Here is a 17,186-nt window from a genome sequence, read left to right as displayed (position 1 = left end):
AAAGCAGCAGCGCCTAGAATAGCTGCCAAAATGCCAAAGTAGGTCCCATCAACAGAAACACAAACTCTGTTCTAACACACCTGGAAAAATGAAGCCCACATATGACAATGTTAACATCAAAATAGAAACTATTTCTTATTACACTATGATAAATGTACTGTGTAACTTTGAAAATAAGTGGGTGAAATGGCCACAATTCCTTCTAGTATCCAACTACAGCATTAAAAGTTCAGTTAACAGAATGGGTTCAAAGCCCATTGTTTTAAATTCCCACCTGTCATGTTGTCCAAAGAAACGGGCATCGACCTGCCCATCTTTGTCCCTCAGTGCTTTTGCAGGCCAGAAGGGAAATCCTTTCAGTTTAGCCCAGACCAATGGGTGTGGATTGCTCTAGGAAAAGGAATAAGAAGATGCAGGGGTTTTATGAATTTGAGAAAAAGAAGAAAAATAAATATCAAAAGCATGATGACATCCCGTGATTCAGCAGTCAGCTGCCAGGTGAGTTTTTCTGAGTTACAGCTCAGATGAGGTTTACTCAGGTGAGGTTTATCCGTGGCTCACCACCTACTGAACAGTACAAATATGCTAAGGCTTGGTATGTAAGGCCTTCCACAATCCAGTTCCAACCTACCTTTCCAGTTTCATTATACACTAGTTCCTTTCACCAAACCAAACCAAACTTGCAATTCCTCAAAGACACGTCTGCTGCTTTCTGGTCCCTGAGTTTTGGTCATACTGCTTCCCAGTGTCTGCAATGCCTTTCCCCAGCGTCACCACAATCTCAATGTGATCACAATAGCTCCCATTTCTAAATCACTTTCCTGAAAACAATCCTGTGAGGCCCAGGCATCATTATCCCTATTATACAGATAAGAAAAATCAAAGCTAAAAGAGAGGTGAATTGCCTCCCTGGATTACATAGCTATTAAGTGTCAGGAATACAGCTCTTCCAAATCCAAAATCCTTCACACCACAGCACACCTGAAAACCCACCTGAAATACCACCTACCATTTCCCTGATCCCACACTCATTCATTCATGCAACAAACATTTATTACATGCCTACTGTGTACAAAGCAATATAGTAGGCACTGGGGAGACACAAGATGAGACATAATCCCTACCCTCATGAAGCTTACACTCTAATAGGAGAATAAGACATAAACACATACAACTATAATACACAACATTACACGATTAAGTGGATTAGGTGAGAAACAAAGTACTGTGTGAGATTCAAGGGAGAAGATTGTTACCAACAGCAGGAGTTGAGAGAAGGCTTCATGTTAGAACTATTTCTTGAGTTGGTGACTGAAGGATGGACACATATGCAGCAGGCAGAAAGTGCCGGACTTCTTTCTCTTACATCTTTCATAGCACCTTTACTGTACCTTTCTCACGTACTTCCCCTGACTCTATTTCATATATTTATCTGTGACTGCGCCTTAACTTCTCTAAAGAAGTATAAGATCTTTGAAGGGAAGGCCAGGGTCATACTTTTCTCTAGAAAGAGCTTTGCATGGAGCAGGTACTCCAAAAAGAGCTTGTGGATTTGAAATAAATTTTTAAATTCATTACCCTCAAGAAGCGGGATAGACTGGGAGAAATAACAGCTTCTAATCAATACTGAAGGAGTTCCTACTATACGTAAGGGGTCTTGTGTTTGGTGTTGAAATCTTGAAGGATTTCAGGAAGAATTTCGATAGGTTCATTTAGGACAGACCCGTAAAGGGGAGAAAACCATGATGTTTGAGGGTCTCTGACCTCCCCAGCCTTCGAAAACTGGTTACCATCAGGACCCACTCGCTCTTGGTGCTCCCATCACAGACAAAAGAGTGGCCTGGGGGACCCAGAGGTGACCTAGAGAAAGCATTCAGATGTTCTAATGACAAGCATTACAGAACTTGCAAATGTTCTTTTTGCCACTCATTCTCTTCTCTGTTCTGTCCTAAGATAAACCAGTAACACTCCATCAGAATGCCGCACTGACTCTACTGTGCAGGTGTATGCCAATAAAACCAAAGGATCATGGGGATATATTTGGCATGGCTTACAGCGTAAGGAGCTTAATAGACTGGGATTATTTCTAATCTTGTTTTCCACTCATCTACAGGGTCTCAACTGGACGGGTCTCAACCCAAAAGTTCCCACAGTGAAGGACCTAAACTAAAGCGTTTGCAATGTAGGAGGCAATGGACTTCAAAGTTTAAAAAATAATTAAGCTAAGGATCACCAACTTACACAAGGCTCGCAAAACCAGTTCTCTCGTTTTTGGCAAGCAGCTAAATAACATTCTGGACACACTTCAATTTCGTTCATCTGTAAAGAAAAAGAGTGGGGTCTTTATTGCTTTTTATTGTTATTATTGTGTTTATCTAATGATAGGAGAGCATGTTCCTATAAGTACTTTATAACTTAAAGAATACTTTCCTGACAACAGTCCTGCAAAGTAGGTGGCACATTTATCGCCATCTGACAGACAAGGAAACCAAAACTCAAGAAGTCTGCATGCCTAAAAGCATCACAGTGCAGAATCATATCCATGTATTCAAACTCAAAGCCCAGCGACCCCTCCACCATGCCACAAAAGCAGTATAATGCTCGCCCTCTTGAGAAGAGGATGTGTGCTTCACCATATTTTGGCTAGCTTCTCTCTTGGTTCTGGAGTGAGTCCTTCATCAATGATCCCAAATGGATGACTAAGTCAAGGTGACTTCTGAGGTCTTGAAGGCTCCAAAGAAGCCCCACCTTGCCCTGAGAACTGAGTTATAATCATGAGTGGATGGAATTCAGTAGGAGACACATACCTCATGTTCACAGATTTTGATAATTACTTTGGCTGTTTGTGTCAATTTGTGATTTCCTATGGAAAGAAGAAAATTAAGATTCACTTGAATGGAATGATTTCACAAATTATTTTTGTATTTCAAACCAGAGTTTCTAGGTTAACCCTCACAAGAGTGGGACAATCCCATAAACAACCTTCGTAAATGTGCTGCTTTCCCAAGGGGCTAAGCAGAAGAATCAGTTAGAATTTCCTGTCTTTCCATCCCAGCTGCAACTAGGATGACATCAGCATTGTATATTTAACTGCTCCTATACAAAGCAGGCGACATAATATAAAATTCCTGTTTCACCGCAGCATTTCAAGCATTGGCAGCTGTCTGTTTTTTCCTATGCGTTTTCAAGTTCCTAACAGACTAATAGATGGGACAGTGAGCTTTCCCATGTCAGGAGCAATAGCCTAGATAATGATCTGCTCCTTCAGAGATTTCCATGCAGAGAAACAAGACACAAATAAACTTGTGGATTTTATTTAAGTTCTAGGTGTAAATTATCTGACAAGACCACTACCTAGCTGTTGGGCTCTTTGTTTTATTTTTTTAAATAAAAAAGCAGATGGCCCTGCAGGCTTTGTTCTCCTAAAGGAAAGTGAGAAGAATGCTAGTACCTAATAGTAATATGCTAACCTGAATGGCAGTTCACACCCTCCTACGCTACCTTCCCCACTATAAATGCAAGTGTATGCCAAATAATGTCAGTAACTATTTTGGTAAAAGTACAACCTAAAGTAGAAGAGTAATTTGTGATAGGAGAATGAGTACAATAGGAACAAAGTAATGCATAGGTGGCTAGGTGGCCCAATGAATAGACTGGCAGAACTGCAGTCAGGAAAACTTGAGTTCAAATGTGGCCTCAGACATTTACTAACTGTGTGACCCCGGACAAGTCACATAACCTCTTTCTACCTCCTCCCAGGGTTGTTGTGAGGATAAAATGAGATAATCTTTATAAAACGTTCTGCAAACCTTAAATAACATTTTGTTAAACAAATGCTAATTATAATTATGCTATTATATGCTATTATAATACTAATAATTATTACTAACATTACAGATAATAGGCTGGAGGTTGCCAAGAGCTTGTTTAACATCATTGTAAAATGATATTGATAGTGGTAGTGGTAGTGGTAGGTAGAGGAGGTGGTGGTGGTGGTGGTAGGGAGAGGTTGGGGGGGGGAAGTAGTAGTGGTGGTGGTGGTGGTGGTGGCAGTAGCAGCATTTAGGAGTAGCACTTTAAGGTCTACAAAGCACTTTACAAATATCTCATTTTATCCCCACAACAACCCTAGAAATTACGTGCTATTATTATCCTTATCTTACAGATAAAAAGAAATCTAAAGCAGACCCAGATCAAGTGATTTGCCCTGGGGCAGACAGCTAGTTAAGTGTCTGAAGCTGAATTTCAACTCAAGTCCTTCTTCTTCCAACTCCAATGCCCAAACCATTGGGTTATCTAGTTACCTGGCCTATGTGGGACATTCATTATATATTCAGTTATGAGGAGGGACAGTCTAGTTCTATGTTTCAATAATGTTGTTGCTCTTTCTTAGGCATTACAGCATTTAATGGCTCACTATTTTTCACTCATCAGCTAGACATATCATACCTGAGTAACATAACTTCATCTGGGACCTTTCTGCACATGGCATATTCCTGGCCCTGGGAACTTGGCTACTCACCCCCATTGTAAATAATGCAGTTGTGCAAAATCCATTTGGCGTCGGCCAAAAAGGCTTCAGTGCAACCGTACATTTTCTTTTTAACATTCTGTGAGGGGGAAAAACCATCACACACAGTCATGAAGGGGCAAACCTTTACCCCACTCAACAACCACTTCTTTCTCCCACTGTGCCCCAAATGTTGTTCTTCAGCACTCACCCTTCCCCCCCGCCCCAATATATTAAACCACTGCCAAGCCCCAAAGACAGAAAAATCTCTCCAATCTCATCTCTGCCTCCTGCATTCCGAAAGGCTTCTTGTAAAAGGTGCAGTCTTGGCTAAGACTGCACCTTTTACAAGAAGCCTTTCTCAATTCCCCTTAATTCCAATGTCTTCCTTTTATAGGTTATTTCCAGTTTATCCTGTATAGATCTCATTTGTACAAAGCTGTTTGCATGTTGATTCCCCCATCAGACAGCAAGGACTGACTTTTGCCTTTCTTTGCATCCCTGCTGCCTTATTAAATGTTTACTGATTCCGGAGAAAGAGCTAGCCCTCTCCATCTTGTTTCCTAAAATGAGCCTGCATTAGAGGAGGCATGGAGGAAATTGCCCAGGTCCTGAGCACCTATGAGAACAACTACAGAATCTGCCATTTCCAGGCAAGCTTGGACATTTACAGAATGCTTTCTTCACAGGAGCCCTGGAAGGTAGGCAGGGCAGGGATGTTATCATTCCCACCTCAAAGCCTCAGACTGAGCTGTCACTGGAATCTGCCCAGCACTCCTGGCTTCAGGACCAGTGTTCTTTCTAATGCCACATGGCCACTATTAGATTATATAAAAGAGAGACTACAAAGACACCAAGGACAGAATAAAAGGAAAGATAGGAGAGTTCTCTTTTTTTTTTTTTGGTTGCTTTTGCTGTTTGGGGAAAGTTGTATGTATAGGATTTAACCTATTAGCTCTTCCTCTTACAGTTTTCCTTTTTTGGGGGGTAGGGGAGTTCCTCAGTGTGAGGTGTTCACATTTAGCTCCAAATTCACAAATAAGGGCAAGGATAACTCCCTATACATTAAGAAAGTAATCTAGCTTCTAATATGGAACTTCCACTAGTTCTGGCTTTCAAATAGCACCTAACATTTAACACCTATCATCAATGACAAAAGGAGGCTGAATAAAGCCAGCTCTATGATTTGAGGGAGAAGCAGGGGGCTGTAATGGGAAGGGCATAAGACTTGGAGTTAGAAGGCCTCCGTTCCCGAGGTTCAGAAGCCAGGTGACTGTCAGCAAGTTCCTTCCCTCTCTGTGCCTCAGTTTCCTTCATGTGTGACAATACTTAGACTGTATCTACATCACAGGGAGTTATAAGGACACATTTTATAGAATGTAAAGCAGCACATAAATGTGGATGGCTAAGGACCATCATTCACAATTCTAGCAGTTAAATTAATTACCCAGACACCCAAGTTCTCTTCATACTTTCTACTGCCCATTGGCATCCCCAAAGATCAGAAGATCAGGTCAAATTTAAAGCAATCCACTCAGTTCTCTACTTTTTATAAACTCCAAAGAACTGGAACCTGGTGGGAGGTCCTGAGTTCTCAATTCTGATGCTACTTAGCTTTATAACCCTAAGCAAATCCCTTCCCTGCCTCTGGCCCCAATTTTTTCCTATGTAAATAAAGATTTAAACTATAAGATCTCTTAAGAGTCTTCTTTTTCTAACCACTATGATCCTATTTTCTAAGGTCCTTTAAACTCAGAGGTTCTTAATTTGTAGTCCACGAATATTTTAGAAAATATTTGGATAAGTTATGTTAATACTTTGATAATTACATTCCAATATAACTGGTTTCCTTTGTAATTAAAAATATTCTGAGAAGGGGTCCATAGGCTTCACTAAACTGCCAAAGGGGTCCACAGCATGCCTACTTTCACTAATGATCCAAATAACATGATCTCTCATTTCCTCCATTTCTAAAAATACGGAATTCAATCCTTATAGAGATCTTAGCTGGCAAATGCCTTCAGAGATGCTCCTGCCTCGTCAGCAGCCCCAGCTACTCAAGACCCAGAAAAGAATGTTCTCTCCAGGAGAGTCCTTGGCACTGTCAAATGGGTCAACATAAAAAATAGTTTTTATCAGTGGAAATAACATTAAAGAAGATCCATTACCAATTGCTTTGCCACTCTATCCTAGGGCCCCTTTTCCATGACTTACAGCTGAAACTTATTGTAGATATTGTCTCCTATATTAGAAAGGGAGTTTCTAGAGAGCATCTTGCTTTGTATATAATGCTAAATAAATGCGTCTTCACTCAATGAACCATTTCAATTATTCCTTGCTATCTCTGGCTCTTATCACCATTAAAATAGCCCAGAGGGCGCATTTTCCTATCTTTTGTATTTGGCGGAATAAAAGTGCTGTATGTGCTTGCCTCCATTTTGAATTTTTTTTTTCAGACAGAGGGGTCTGAGTACCCACAGTACCACCAAGGTAAAAGTAAGAACTTAATACAAGGAAGGAGGCAGAAGGATAAAACCATTTTCAAAATTATAATTAGAGAATATCATTAACTTTATGAAAGTCTGTCCCAAATCAGTAACAATAGGAGAAAAGTCAAATAAACCAGCTCTGGGGTGCCGCCTCCCCATCCAGCAAACTGGCAAAGGTGACAAAAGACAGAAATAATCAGGGTTGGAGAGATGACACACGGAGACAAGCACACTCTAACACACTGTTAAGCGGATGTGTGAACTGTTATCTGGAAAACAAAATTTGGAATTAGACAAGAAAAGTCACTAAATTTTCACATGGCACAATAAAAGAAAGGGAGAAATCATAAAATAAATGTTCTATCTATTTTGAACTGTGCAAAAAAAAAATATACTGGACCTTGAGATGGGACACACCAAGGGAGATGAAGGAACCGGAGAGGACACCCCAATATAGCTTTAGGGCTCAGCTGAGTGAAAACTGACCTTTTCTAATGTACAAAGATCCATTGGATGAAAGATATACTCGGCGTAGTCTGGGTGCTGATCAAGCGATACGGGTTTCTGAAATGGTTCTGTCTATATAAAAAAAAAGAGAAGACAGAAAGAGACAGAAGGAGACAGAGAAGAAGAAACACACATACACATTATTGTTGTGGGAGGTCTTCGTGAGACTGAACTTAAATTAATCTATCATCTTCTACCTGGGAAGAGCCCCTCTTCAGAGAATAGCCTTCTAAAACAAAACCTGACTACACCCAGAAAAGGCCTATGGCTTCGCTTCCAAATTCTACCTGTTTTCCTCTAAAAGAAAATGAGCTCCATTTTTAAAAATTCTACCTTTATTTCTATTCTTTAAAAAAAAAGGGGGGGGGGGGAGAAATGCCCTGTCAATCATTTTTCCATAGCAATTACATGTAAACTCTGGGTTTTGGGGTTCTACGTATAATGACACTTTTGCCTTTTATTAATTATCAAGATATCCCAAACTGGGTACTCAGAGGTTAGGCATCTTGTATACAGGATACAAGACAGGTGCAGGAGAGACCCAGTTACTGCCTAGGCTCAATTACTGTATGACCCACAAAGTACTTGTAGAGCCAACCGCCAAATGTGCACATGGAAAGAATCTAGCAAACATAAGGCAATATGATATAGTGAGAAAAGTGCTTGATTTTAAGTAGAAGCCCTGAATTCAAAGCTATGGGTCACTACCTGCCAGGAATTCCCTGGCACAAGTTAGCTAAGCCTTCCAAGCCTCAAATTCATGTTCTATAAATGTGGGAGGGGGGATGAAGGAACAACTGAACTAGATGACCTTTTAGGTCTCTTCTCGCTCAGGATCTCAGGATCTGAGAAAGCAATTTATATGTGAAAAAAAGCTACAAGAGTGAGAAGACTAAAAATCAGCCCATCAAAATGTCTTAATGACTGTGCCTGAACCATCCAAAATTTAAAAAAAAAAAAGTCTTCTTCCTAATGGTATTTATCCTCTCATAAGGTTTTTAAGATTTGGTTGAATAGTAAATTTCACTGAAGCACAGCACCTAAATTGGGTAGAATGAAAGATCATTCTAGACCTATTTCTTAATGATTCACCAAGTCCCTAAGATTTATTCATTTTACCTACGTCACCTTAAGTAAGATATTGGGCCTCAGCCTCTTTCAGGATGCCCATAGCTGGGAGATGTTAACATCTTCCAACATACTTTTCTCCTTTTTATTGCCAAAATGCCTCCTCTTATATACAGAGACTTCAACGGGCACAGCTTAGTCTCTGAAAAGCGGTAAATGTGCTTTTAAGATACTTAAGTCCAAAAACTAAAAACTAAAAAGGAGGTAAGAGGAAATAGAAAAAGGAGTATTGTATATGGTTGGCTCCTTTGGGATGTAAACATTATTTGCTAATAAGACCTTTTCACTACCAGGTAGTTAAAAGTGAATTTATATATCCTTTTTTTATTTCCAAAGGAATCTCAAAGATCTCTTTATTAAAATGCTCTGGATATAAATTTCTTCTGCTTTTGTTTTTGATACTCAATCATTTCACTTGGAAAGCAAAACACAGATAATTTCACATATGCACTAAGAATGCTATTTCACTTAAAGAGCACAGCAAATCAATAGTAAATGCCAACAGCCTCTCAAAACAACATAGGTCAAATCCCATTACCACAAATTCCAAGGGACTATTTAAATTATGATGATGGAGTGTCCTGGACCAAATATAGCTGGAAAGCTCCAACAGTTGGGGCTTGACAAGCTTTGTTATACAGATACTTTGTGATAACAGGATCTCACCTACAAAGTCAGGGGACTAGTCCCCCACAATTTTTCAAGGAAGGGATGGTTCCATTTTACCACCCGACTAAATGAATGTGCCCACAGCCTTTCTATTATTTTCTACTTCCTGGAGTCTCCTTCAGAACATAAACTGCACACTTTAAAAAATTAACTGAAAGCCATCGCACCTTATTCTTAATTAACGGACTTTTGAATTCTGGTAGGTTAGAAGACCAAAAGTGTCTGTGCAGAGGTCTGAAAAACTAAACCCTACAAAGAATAAGAAACAAGTGAACAAAAAGCATCGAAGGTTTTAATTCAAGCATCTGCTGCCAGGAAGTGTTTTCCTTACCCCCGGCTGTTTCATTTTCTGTAGGGCAAACTTGAGCAGGTACGATAACTGTTCGATGGTAAGCATTGTCATAGCTTTACTCTGCGTCTCAATGCATTCTGCTACAGTGATTTTCTATAAGTGAAAATTATACAAATGTTCAATTAGGAAAAAACTGTTTACATGCCCTCCCATTGTATTTATTTGTCCAGAAAGCATACCTACAAGGAATAGTTCTTTCTAATGGAAATGGGTCAGGTTTCAATAAGGAAGGCCTCCAGGTTTCAGGGGAGACCAATTTTACCTGTAAGATATAAAACTCACTTTGGCTGGTGATGGTCACTGATTCTCCCTTGAAGGGGGCAGTGGTCAAGCCCTTGTTTATATTCTTTCAACTCAATGACCATGACATCCATTACCTGGTCTTAAGCCTCATGGTCATAAAGATGAATGAGTTAAGAAGATCATAGGAAAAGCAAGACTAGTCAGACTGGGAGAACTTTGATTCTCCCTGGGGTTTGGGAATGGGTGTGAGATAAGCACCCATTAGTTTCAAGAAGGTGGTTTCCTCAAAAATGATGAACAATTACCATTACAACCCTTTTGTTCATGCCACTGACAAGAAGGCATTAACTCAACTGCCAATACCAATGGGAAGAAACACTCTTCCCCATGGTCTGTATATTTATTTTTCGTGGAGGGCTAGAAGCTAACGTTTATATGACTTAATTCTTCATTTACTAGCTTTATAAAGTCACTAGAAAGAAAGCAAAACCAAAGTAAGAGACACCATGTCTCTCTTAGTATGGTCACTGATAAAATGCTTTTGTAGCAACATTCCTAACCAACAAGGAGTGGAACAAAGAAAGCTGGACTGAGCTATGTGGTCTGGGCACATAGCATGGAAAGCTCCTAGAGAAGTTGATGATCTATATGCCCATGAGATTCATGTCACAAGTAATGGAATCAAGGAACCATTTTTCTTCCCCTTAATTGCATTGGAAAGTTGTTACAGCTTTTCTCCAGTTTGAATCTTGGTTCCATGGTTAATCAATTCAGGGTCTCCAGATTATGTCACCATAGGTGTCCTTTGGATTGTTAAAGGAAAAGGCCCGTAAAAAGCCACACAGCTGGTGAATATGGTACATGACGCAGCCAACTACATCCTCAAAAGAAAGCATCATTGCATGGAGCACCCAGTGTCTTCTCTCTGTGAACTGCATGGATTATTCACTTGCTAATGGATAAAATTCGAAGCACTTTTATCCAGAGAGTATCAAATGATTTGAACCCAGGATAATTTCCAGGTATTTTTCTTCTTGGCATTCCGTTGTACAATTTAGAAGTGGTAGTCAAGACAGGGGTCAGTCAAAAAAGGGAGGAAGAAGTTCAACTTCCAGACCCACTCTTGACTTTGGTGGCTAACAAGCAAAGTCTAAATTGAACAAAACTAAGCTTTTACAACTAAAACACCAAGTTTCTATATCTCACTTTTAGCATTTTCCTTAAAAAAAAAAGTATATTGAAGAATAGATAAGAGAATCTGGTTGTCATCATTTGCATTTATAGAGGCAAAGGAAGAAGTTGATTTCCCAAAGCATCAATCAAATGATACTGCCATATTAACATAGTCCCAAAATTTGATTTGCTTTGGGATCCAGGTGATGCCTCACGTCAAATTATAAGTTTTAGATTCTACTTTTAAAACCAAGAGCAAGCATTACATTTTGCATTCTTCAACAGCAAGAAGCCATGTCTTGTGATATTATTTGGAAAAGCATTAGTACACTTTCTTTGAAAAGTCTCAAAGGTTTTTTTTCCCCACAATGAATATCATATTTTCAGGTCAGACAAGAAGTATCTGAAATCTACTATAATACAAATAAGTCTTCTCTTCTTGACAGTTGTTGGAAAATTCCAAATGCCCACCAAGAGAGGTAGTAGCAAAAAGAGAAGGTAAAAGAGTCAACGCATACTGTAGGATGTTTTCAAAACTTGCAGGCTTGATGTTAAGTAAGTCGACTTCTGAAAACATTAGGGAAACCAGAGAAGACTAGTTCTCAGTCAGAAGGTAGAATGTAATTCCAAAGCAGGAGAGCAGTTGCTGCCATGCCCACTCAAGCAGAAGGTCAAAGAGAGTAGCGACCTAATGACACAAACATTTTGGGTAGAGTGGGGAAAAACTTCCCCTGCCCCAAATTTGGACAATAGTAAGGAAAAGGAAAGAAGAAAAGGGAAGAAAAAAGAGGGGAGGCAGAGTAGTACTTTTCACTGGGAACTAACCTCACATTCTGGGCAAAACCAATCCCCCTCTGGTTCCGCAGTCAGTTTCAGACACTTAGCATGATAAACCCGAGGACAGAGCTCACAGCAAAGGACTTGGCCTTCCCGATGACAAACCCAGCAATAGAAATCATTCCGTCCATCCTGCGGTACAACATCAACAGGGTCTGTGGTGAGTGGCTGCTTCATATAGTAAAACGGACCATGTCTTAGTTCTGACTGAAATGTAGGCAAGAAAGACAGGTTTGGTTTCAAAACAAATTTGCATTCTCAAAAGAAATCTATACAACAACAACATTAACAACAACAAACACAACCAACAGAACATCACACTGCACAAATCTCATTCTTCGAATCAGGCTTTAAAGTCACGTCATCATCCTGCACGTTCATAAGGCCTTTCTAGCGTACTCGATTTGGAAGTGGGGGGGGGAGGGGAAAGGTGCAGAATAGATCAAAAGCTTTCTAGTCTCGAGTCCTAAGTCAGCTCTTGGCTACATAAGGGAAACTGGTAATCCAATATATGAAAATCCAAACTGACAAAGCAGAGAAGTTAGAGGTTGGTGATTAATAGGACAAAAATCCCAACTAACTACAAACTGGGGAATGGTGATTCCCATTTATCTTGGGAATCTTTGACAACACAGTTTGTTCTAAAGTACTTAAAATGCTTTTGGGGGGGTTACAGAAATTCAGGAACAAACCTCTCAAATAAAGTAAAGTTCATAACGAATTGTTATCCTTAATTAATGTGGGATAAACCACACAAAGACTAAGACTACCAGTGACTCTGGGCAAGTCACTTTTCTCAGTCCCAGATTCGAGATCTGAAATATCAGAGGGTTGGGCTGGATCCCAGAGCTCCCTTCTAAGTCCTATAATCCCATGACCCTAAATTCAGGAGGCAGCATGGTATACTGGATAGAATGCTGGAATGGGAGTCTGTAAGGCCTGGGTTCAAATATCACTTCTGACACTCTATGACCATGGACAAGTCACTCAGCTTTCCTAAGACTCAGGTAAATCTCTAAGTTCTTTAACTTACAGACTAGATTGGGATATGGCAGGGGATGTCCTCACACTGAAAAAAAAAAATGACAGATTCTTGACATACTAAAAGCATAATCCAAAAGGCTTTCATGGGGATTCCCCCCAGCAGAGTACCTCAAACATAGCAGGCCTATAATCCAATTCTTCAGTTCAACAGGCACTTAAGTGAAATAAATGCTCTGCACTAGGAAGGCACTGTTAGGTGCTGGGGATACCAAGACCATAATGAAACAGGTCCTGCCCTCGAGGAGCTTACATTCTGCTGAGGGTAACTACATGTGTGCAGGTAAGTACAAACAAAAAGTTGTTTTGTAGGGAGAGCAACAACAACCAGAAGAAATCAAGAAATGCCTCGTGTAGGAAGCGGTGCCTAAACTGTGTTTGGAAGAAATCTAGGGATTCTAAAAGGCAAAGGTAAGAAGGGAGGGCATTCAAAGTATGCAGGAAATCCTACACCACAGCACAGAAGCAAACAGTGGAATGTGTGCATGGAGGAACAGTGACAGCGAAAAGGACAATGTGACTAAAGCTTAGTGTGTATGTGAGGAGGAGGAGGAGGAAGGTGCAATCAGTCTGAAGAAATATGTTGGAGCCAGACTGTGGAGGGCTTTAAATGTCCTACATGAGTGGGTATTTTACCCTAGAGGCAAAGGGAGCCCCTGACACTTCTTGCGTAGGGAAGATACATGATCACAGCTGTCCTTCAAATGCACCAACTTGGCGACCGTGTGGGAGAAGGGTTGAGAAGGAGAGATGAGAAGTATTAAAAGGCTAATGCGATAGTCCAGGTGAGAGGTGATCATCGCCAGGGCTAGGCTGGTGGCAGTGTGAGTGGAGAAAAGGACACAAATGCTAGAGATATTGTGAAGATACAATACACAAGATTTGGCAATGGACTACTGCATCTAGGGAGTGAAGAGGATGACTTTTAGCTTCTGAACTTGGCTGATTAAAAGACGGACAGTACTCTGAACAGAAACAGCAAAGTTAGCAAAGAAAGAGGAAGCAAGGCTTCCTCCCGGCTTCAGACGGAAAGACAGCAAGTTTTCTTTTGGACATGTCGAGTTTAGGATGCTTATGGGGTATCTGGGTAGATGTTCAGCAGACGGATGGAGATGGTGGACTACAGCTCAGGAGAGAGATAGGGGCTGAATTACATAGCACTGTTTGTTTGACTTGATGCCAATGGTCTGAAAAAGCCAGCAGCTTTTACAATTCCTATGTGACCGTGGCCAACAGGTGTCCAACAATATTCTCTGGTCCTCCTGATTCAATTAAGTTGATGCTGATCCAGCCCGTGATTGTGACTCAACAGAGCCCAGTGTAGCAACTACCAGAACAATTGTAATAACAGAACCACAGAAGGCTGTTAAGGGACTTTAAAAATCATCTTCCTCTCCCCTCCATTTTGCAGTTAAAGAAACTGAGGTGCAAATGAGTGAGATACGGTAGAACTGAATAATAATAATGATTTCATCAGGCAAGAGAACACCCACCTCCGAAGATGTCTGTACCACAGGGCGCTTGACAGGCAGGCCGTGTAAAAGAATCCACGTAGGGACAGGTCACTTTGTAATGAGGTTTTACTGTACTAAAAACACCTCATGCTACTAGGTACCCTGCATACCCAGTCACCGAGTACTGAGCAAATCCTTGTTGGTTAATCCTCATAAGGCTCATGACCCCCCAGTTTTACTCAATAATAACTGGGGCTCAGAAAGGATAAACGCTTTGTCCAAGGTTATGCGATGGATAAATAATAAATCCCTGAGCATTAAGCCACAGGAAAACACCTGGTCATTTTTTGTCCTTTTGATGACCACTTTTCAGGTGAGTGTCAGTGGAAGGAGTGCTGCATTTGAAGTCAGAGGCCCTGGCTCTGCATCTTGGCTCTCTACTTACCAATAATGGGCCCTTGGGCAAAACCACTTAAACCCTCTGGCCTTAAGGGTTCTCATCTATCCATGAAGGGACTGGACTAGACAAGTTCTGCCATCCCTTCCAGCTCTAAATCTATGATACTATGATCCCAGGCACTCAGAGGATGACAATGAGGATGATAGTACCACCTCCCACTTAATAGTGCTTACTAAAAGGCGGTGTGACAGCTGGCCTAGAAGCCAGAAGAGCTTGGTTCAAGTCTTGCCTCTAACACAAACTAGACAAATCACTAAATCTCTCAATGTCCTAGGCAACTCCCTCAGACTGTGGAAGGAATTTCCTCACCTGGAAGTTGCTCACAGGAATGAAATCAAAGGTCCAGTTCTTATCTCTGTCCCTCGTTTTTTGAAAGCTCTTTCATAAGGACTCTCTCATTTGATTCTCAGAGCCATTCCATGCGGTCGTTAAGGCAGAAATGACCAAACTGAATTAAAAATCTAGGACAGGCTGATTCCCCAAAGTGGACAAAAGCTGAGGGTTTCCTATAAATGTAAGACAGGAATTCTTAACGTTTCTATCATGAACCCCCTTGGCAGTCTGGTAAAGCCTAGGGACCCCTTTCCCAGGACATTTTTAAATCCATAAAATAAAATATGCAGGATTTACAAAAGAAATTAATTATATTGAAATACAGTTCTCAAAATATTTTTGAAAAACAAGTTTACAGACCCCAGGTTAAGAACCCACGGAGTAACAGAATAGCTGGAAATATGATAAAGGCAGAGAGAGCCATGATGATCAAAATGAGTAACAATCTTTGAGCTTGAACCTTCACACAAGTCCTCCTCTCAGCCCTCATCATGGCAAGGAGAAAATCCTGGATCCTCAAAGGCTCTGCCAGATAAGCCCAAGTTCTCCCAGGGCCTATCAAGATAGAAAGGCTTTGAATATGAACCCAGCAACAGATTGTGGGTCTACTGTACAAAAATCAGGCAAATAAGTGGGTAGAAACTTATCACCAGAAGGCTGTCCACCAACTGGTAGATGAAGTTTTTGGCCACGGCCCTTCATGAAACCATCTACTACAAGTGTGGAGAGGTTGTGATCTGAGTTGGTGGAAGAAATACCCACACTGATGAAATCACGGATCATTGAAGTATCTGAATTGAAGGAAATGTTAAAAAAAAAAATCACAGTAAATATAATTATATATGTACATATATTTCTGCACAGAGTCATTTTGGATAATTATTTTTAGTATACAGAGATAGGTTAGGGATTGGACCTATGATTTTCACTGGCAGAAGGAATTCCCAGAAGAAGGAACTCCTTCTACCAATGCAAGTCTGGTTACCAATGCAACCAAACTCCCTCTTCCATTGGCAACTTTTCTGCAACATAAAGGTCTTAAGATAACTGCCTAATGCAGTAGTGTCAAACTCACATAGAAAAGAGGGGCCTACTAACCCAGACATAAGGATGCATACTGACTTAAGTTTTAAAATGTAATATTATTCATGTTTTATTGAATTTTTAAATTTATTTTGTTAAATATTTGCCAATTATATTTTAATTCATTTCATGCCTCACTCAGAAGTGCTGTGGACCACATGAATGTTTGACACCTCTGGCATAGATTTAAGGCCTGGTGAGAATACTCCCTCTTATTGATCAAGATGGCCAAGTTGTACAATTTATGGTTTGGGAGAGATGCCAGGGTCTATCGAGAGGTACAGTGACTTACCCAGGGTCACACTGCCAGTATGTGTCAGAAGTGGGACTTGAACCCAGCTCTCTACCCAACATACCGTGCTGCCTCTCTTGATAGGAATAGCCCGCATTAGGCCAATATAGTATGTGACCGTCATCTGACAAGCAACTGGGACGCACCAAGAGTCAAATGACTTGGCCAAAATCAAGGAGCCAATCCGCTGCACAGCCAGGACTGGAGCCAGGCCCCTTGGAGCACCCTCACTTCCATCTTCAAGACCCCGTGACTTCGATACCAGACAAGCCCTCCACACTTGGACTGCACTTGTTGCAGAAGAGCTTCCAATGACCCCAAAAATAAACATTCTCTGGAAGTTAGAGAATGCCATACACTTACACAGAATGCCATATGCATTGCGTAAGAGCGCAGGGGAAGCATTTAAAAGAGAGCTTTAAGCACAAGGAAGAGAGCAGGCACTGCCAAGGAAATAATGATGCCACACAGCAACGTCAGGCCTTGTGAATGGGAAGGGGAAGAAGGTGGCAAAGGGTGAAGCAGACATTCCCAGAGATGGCCTCCCATCCTCCCATATTCGAGCCGGCAGAACTACTTCTAGCTCAACTTAGGGTTTCTAAGAGGTTTTTGTGG

At 40.8% G+C, this 17,186-nt stretch overlaps 1 protein-coding gene across 6 annotated transcripts in view; it reads right to left on the bottom strand.

The window, feature by feature from the left end:
• The window catches only part of ZMYND8 (zinc finger MYND-type containing 8), a 112,539-nt gene that overhangs the window by 51,600 nt on the left and 43,753 nt on the right, over positions 1–17,186 (bottom strand). For 4 of the 6 annotated variants that reach the window (XM_036749411.1, XM_036749412.1, XM_036749415.1 and 1 more), the window contains exons 4-10: positions 11,897–12,040; positions 9,635–9,748; positions 7,486–7,578; positions 4,523–4,610; positions 2,808–2,863; positions 2,242–2,319; positions 275–390 (exon numbers count right to left, since the gene is read on the bottom strand). In XM_036749411.1, the coding sequence (XP_036605306.1) occupies positions 275–390; positions 2,242–2,319; positions 2,808–2,863; positions 4,523–4,610; positions 7,486–7,578; positions 9,635–9,748; positions 11,897–12,040 (689 nt within the window). Of the gene's footprint in view, positions 1–274; positions 391–2,241; positions 2,320–2,807; positions 2,864–4,522; positions 4,611–7,485; positions 7,579–9,634; positions 9,749–11,896; positions 12,116–17,186 lie in introns of all 6 variants that reach the window. The other 2 variants (XM_036749410.1, XM_036749414.1) reach the window with 1 other exon arrangement.

The sequence above is a fragment of the Trichosurus vulpecula genome, chromosome 3, assembly GCF_011100635.1.
Source record: "Trichosurus vulpecula isolate mTriVul1 chromosome 3, mTriVul1.pri, whole genome shotgun sequence".
Taxonomy (NCBI): Eukaryota; Metazoa; Chordata; class Mammalia; order Diprotodontia; family Phalangeridae; genus Trichosurus; species Trichosurus vulpecula.
Note: the sequence above shows the minus strand (reverse complement) of the source record. Positions and strands in the feature narration are given on the sequence as shown.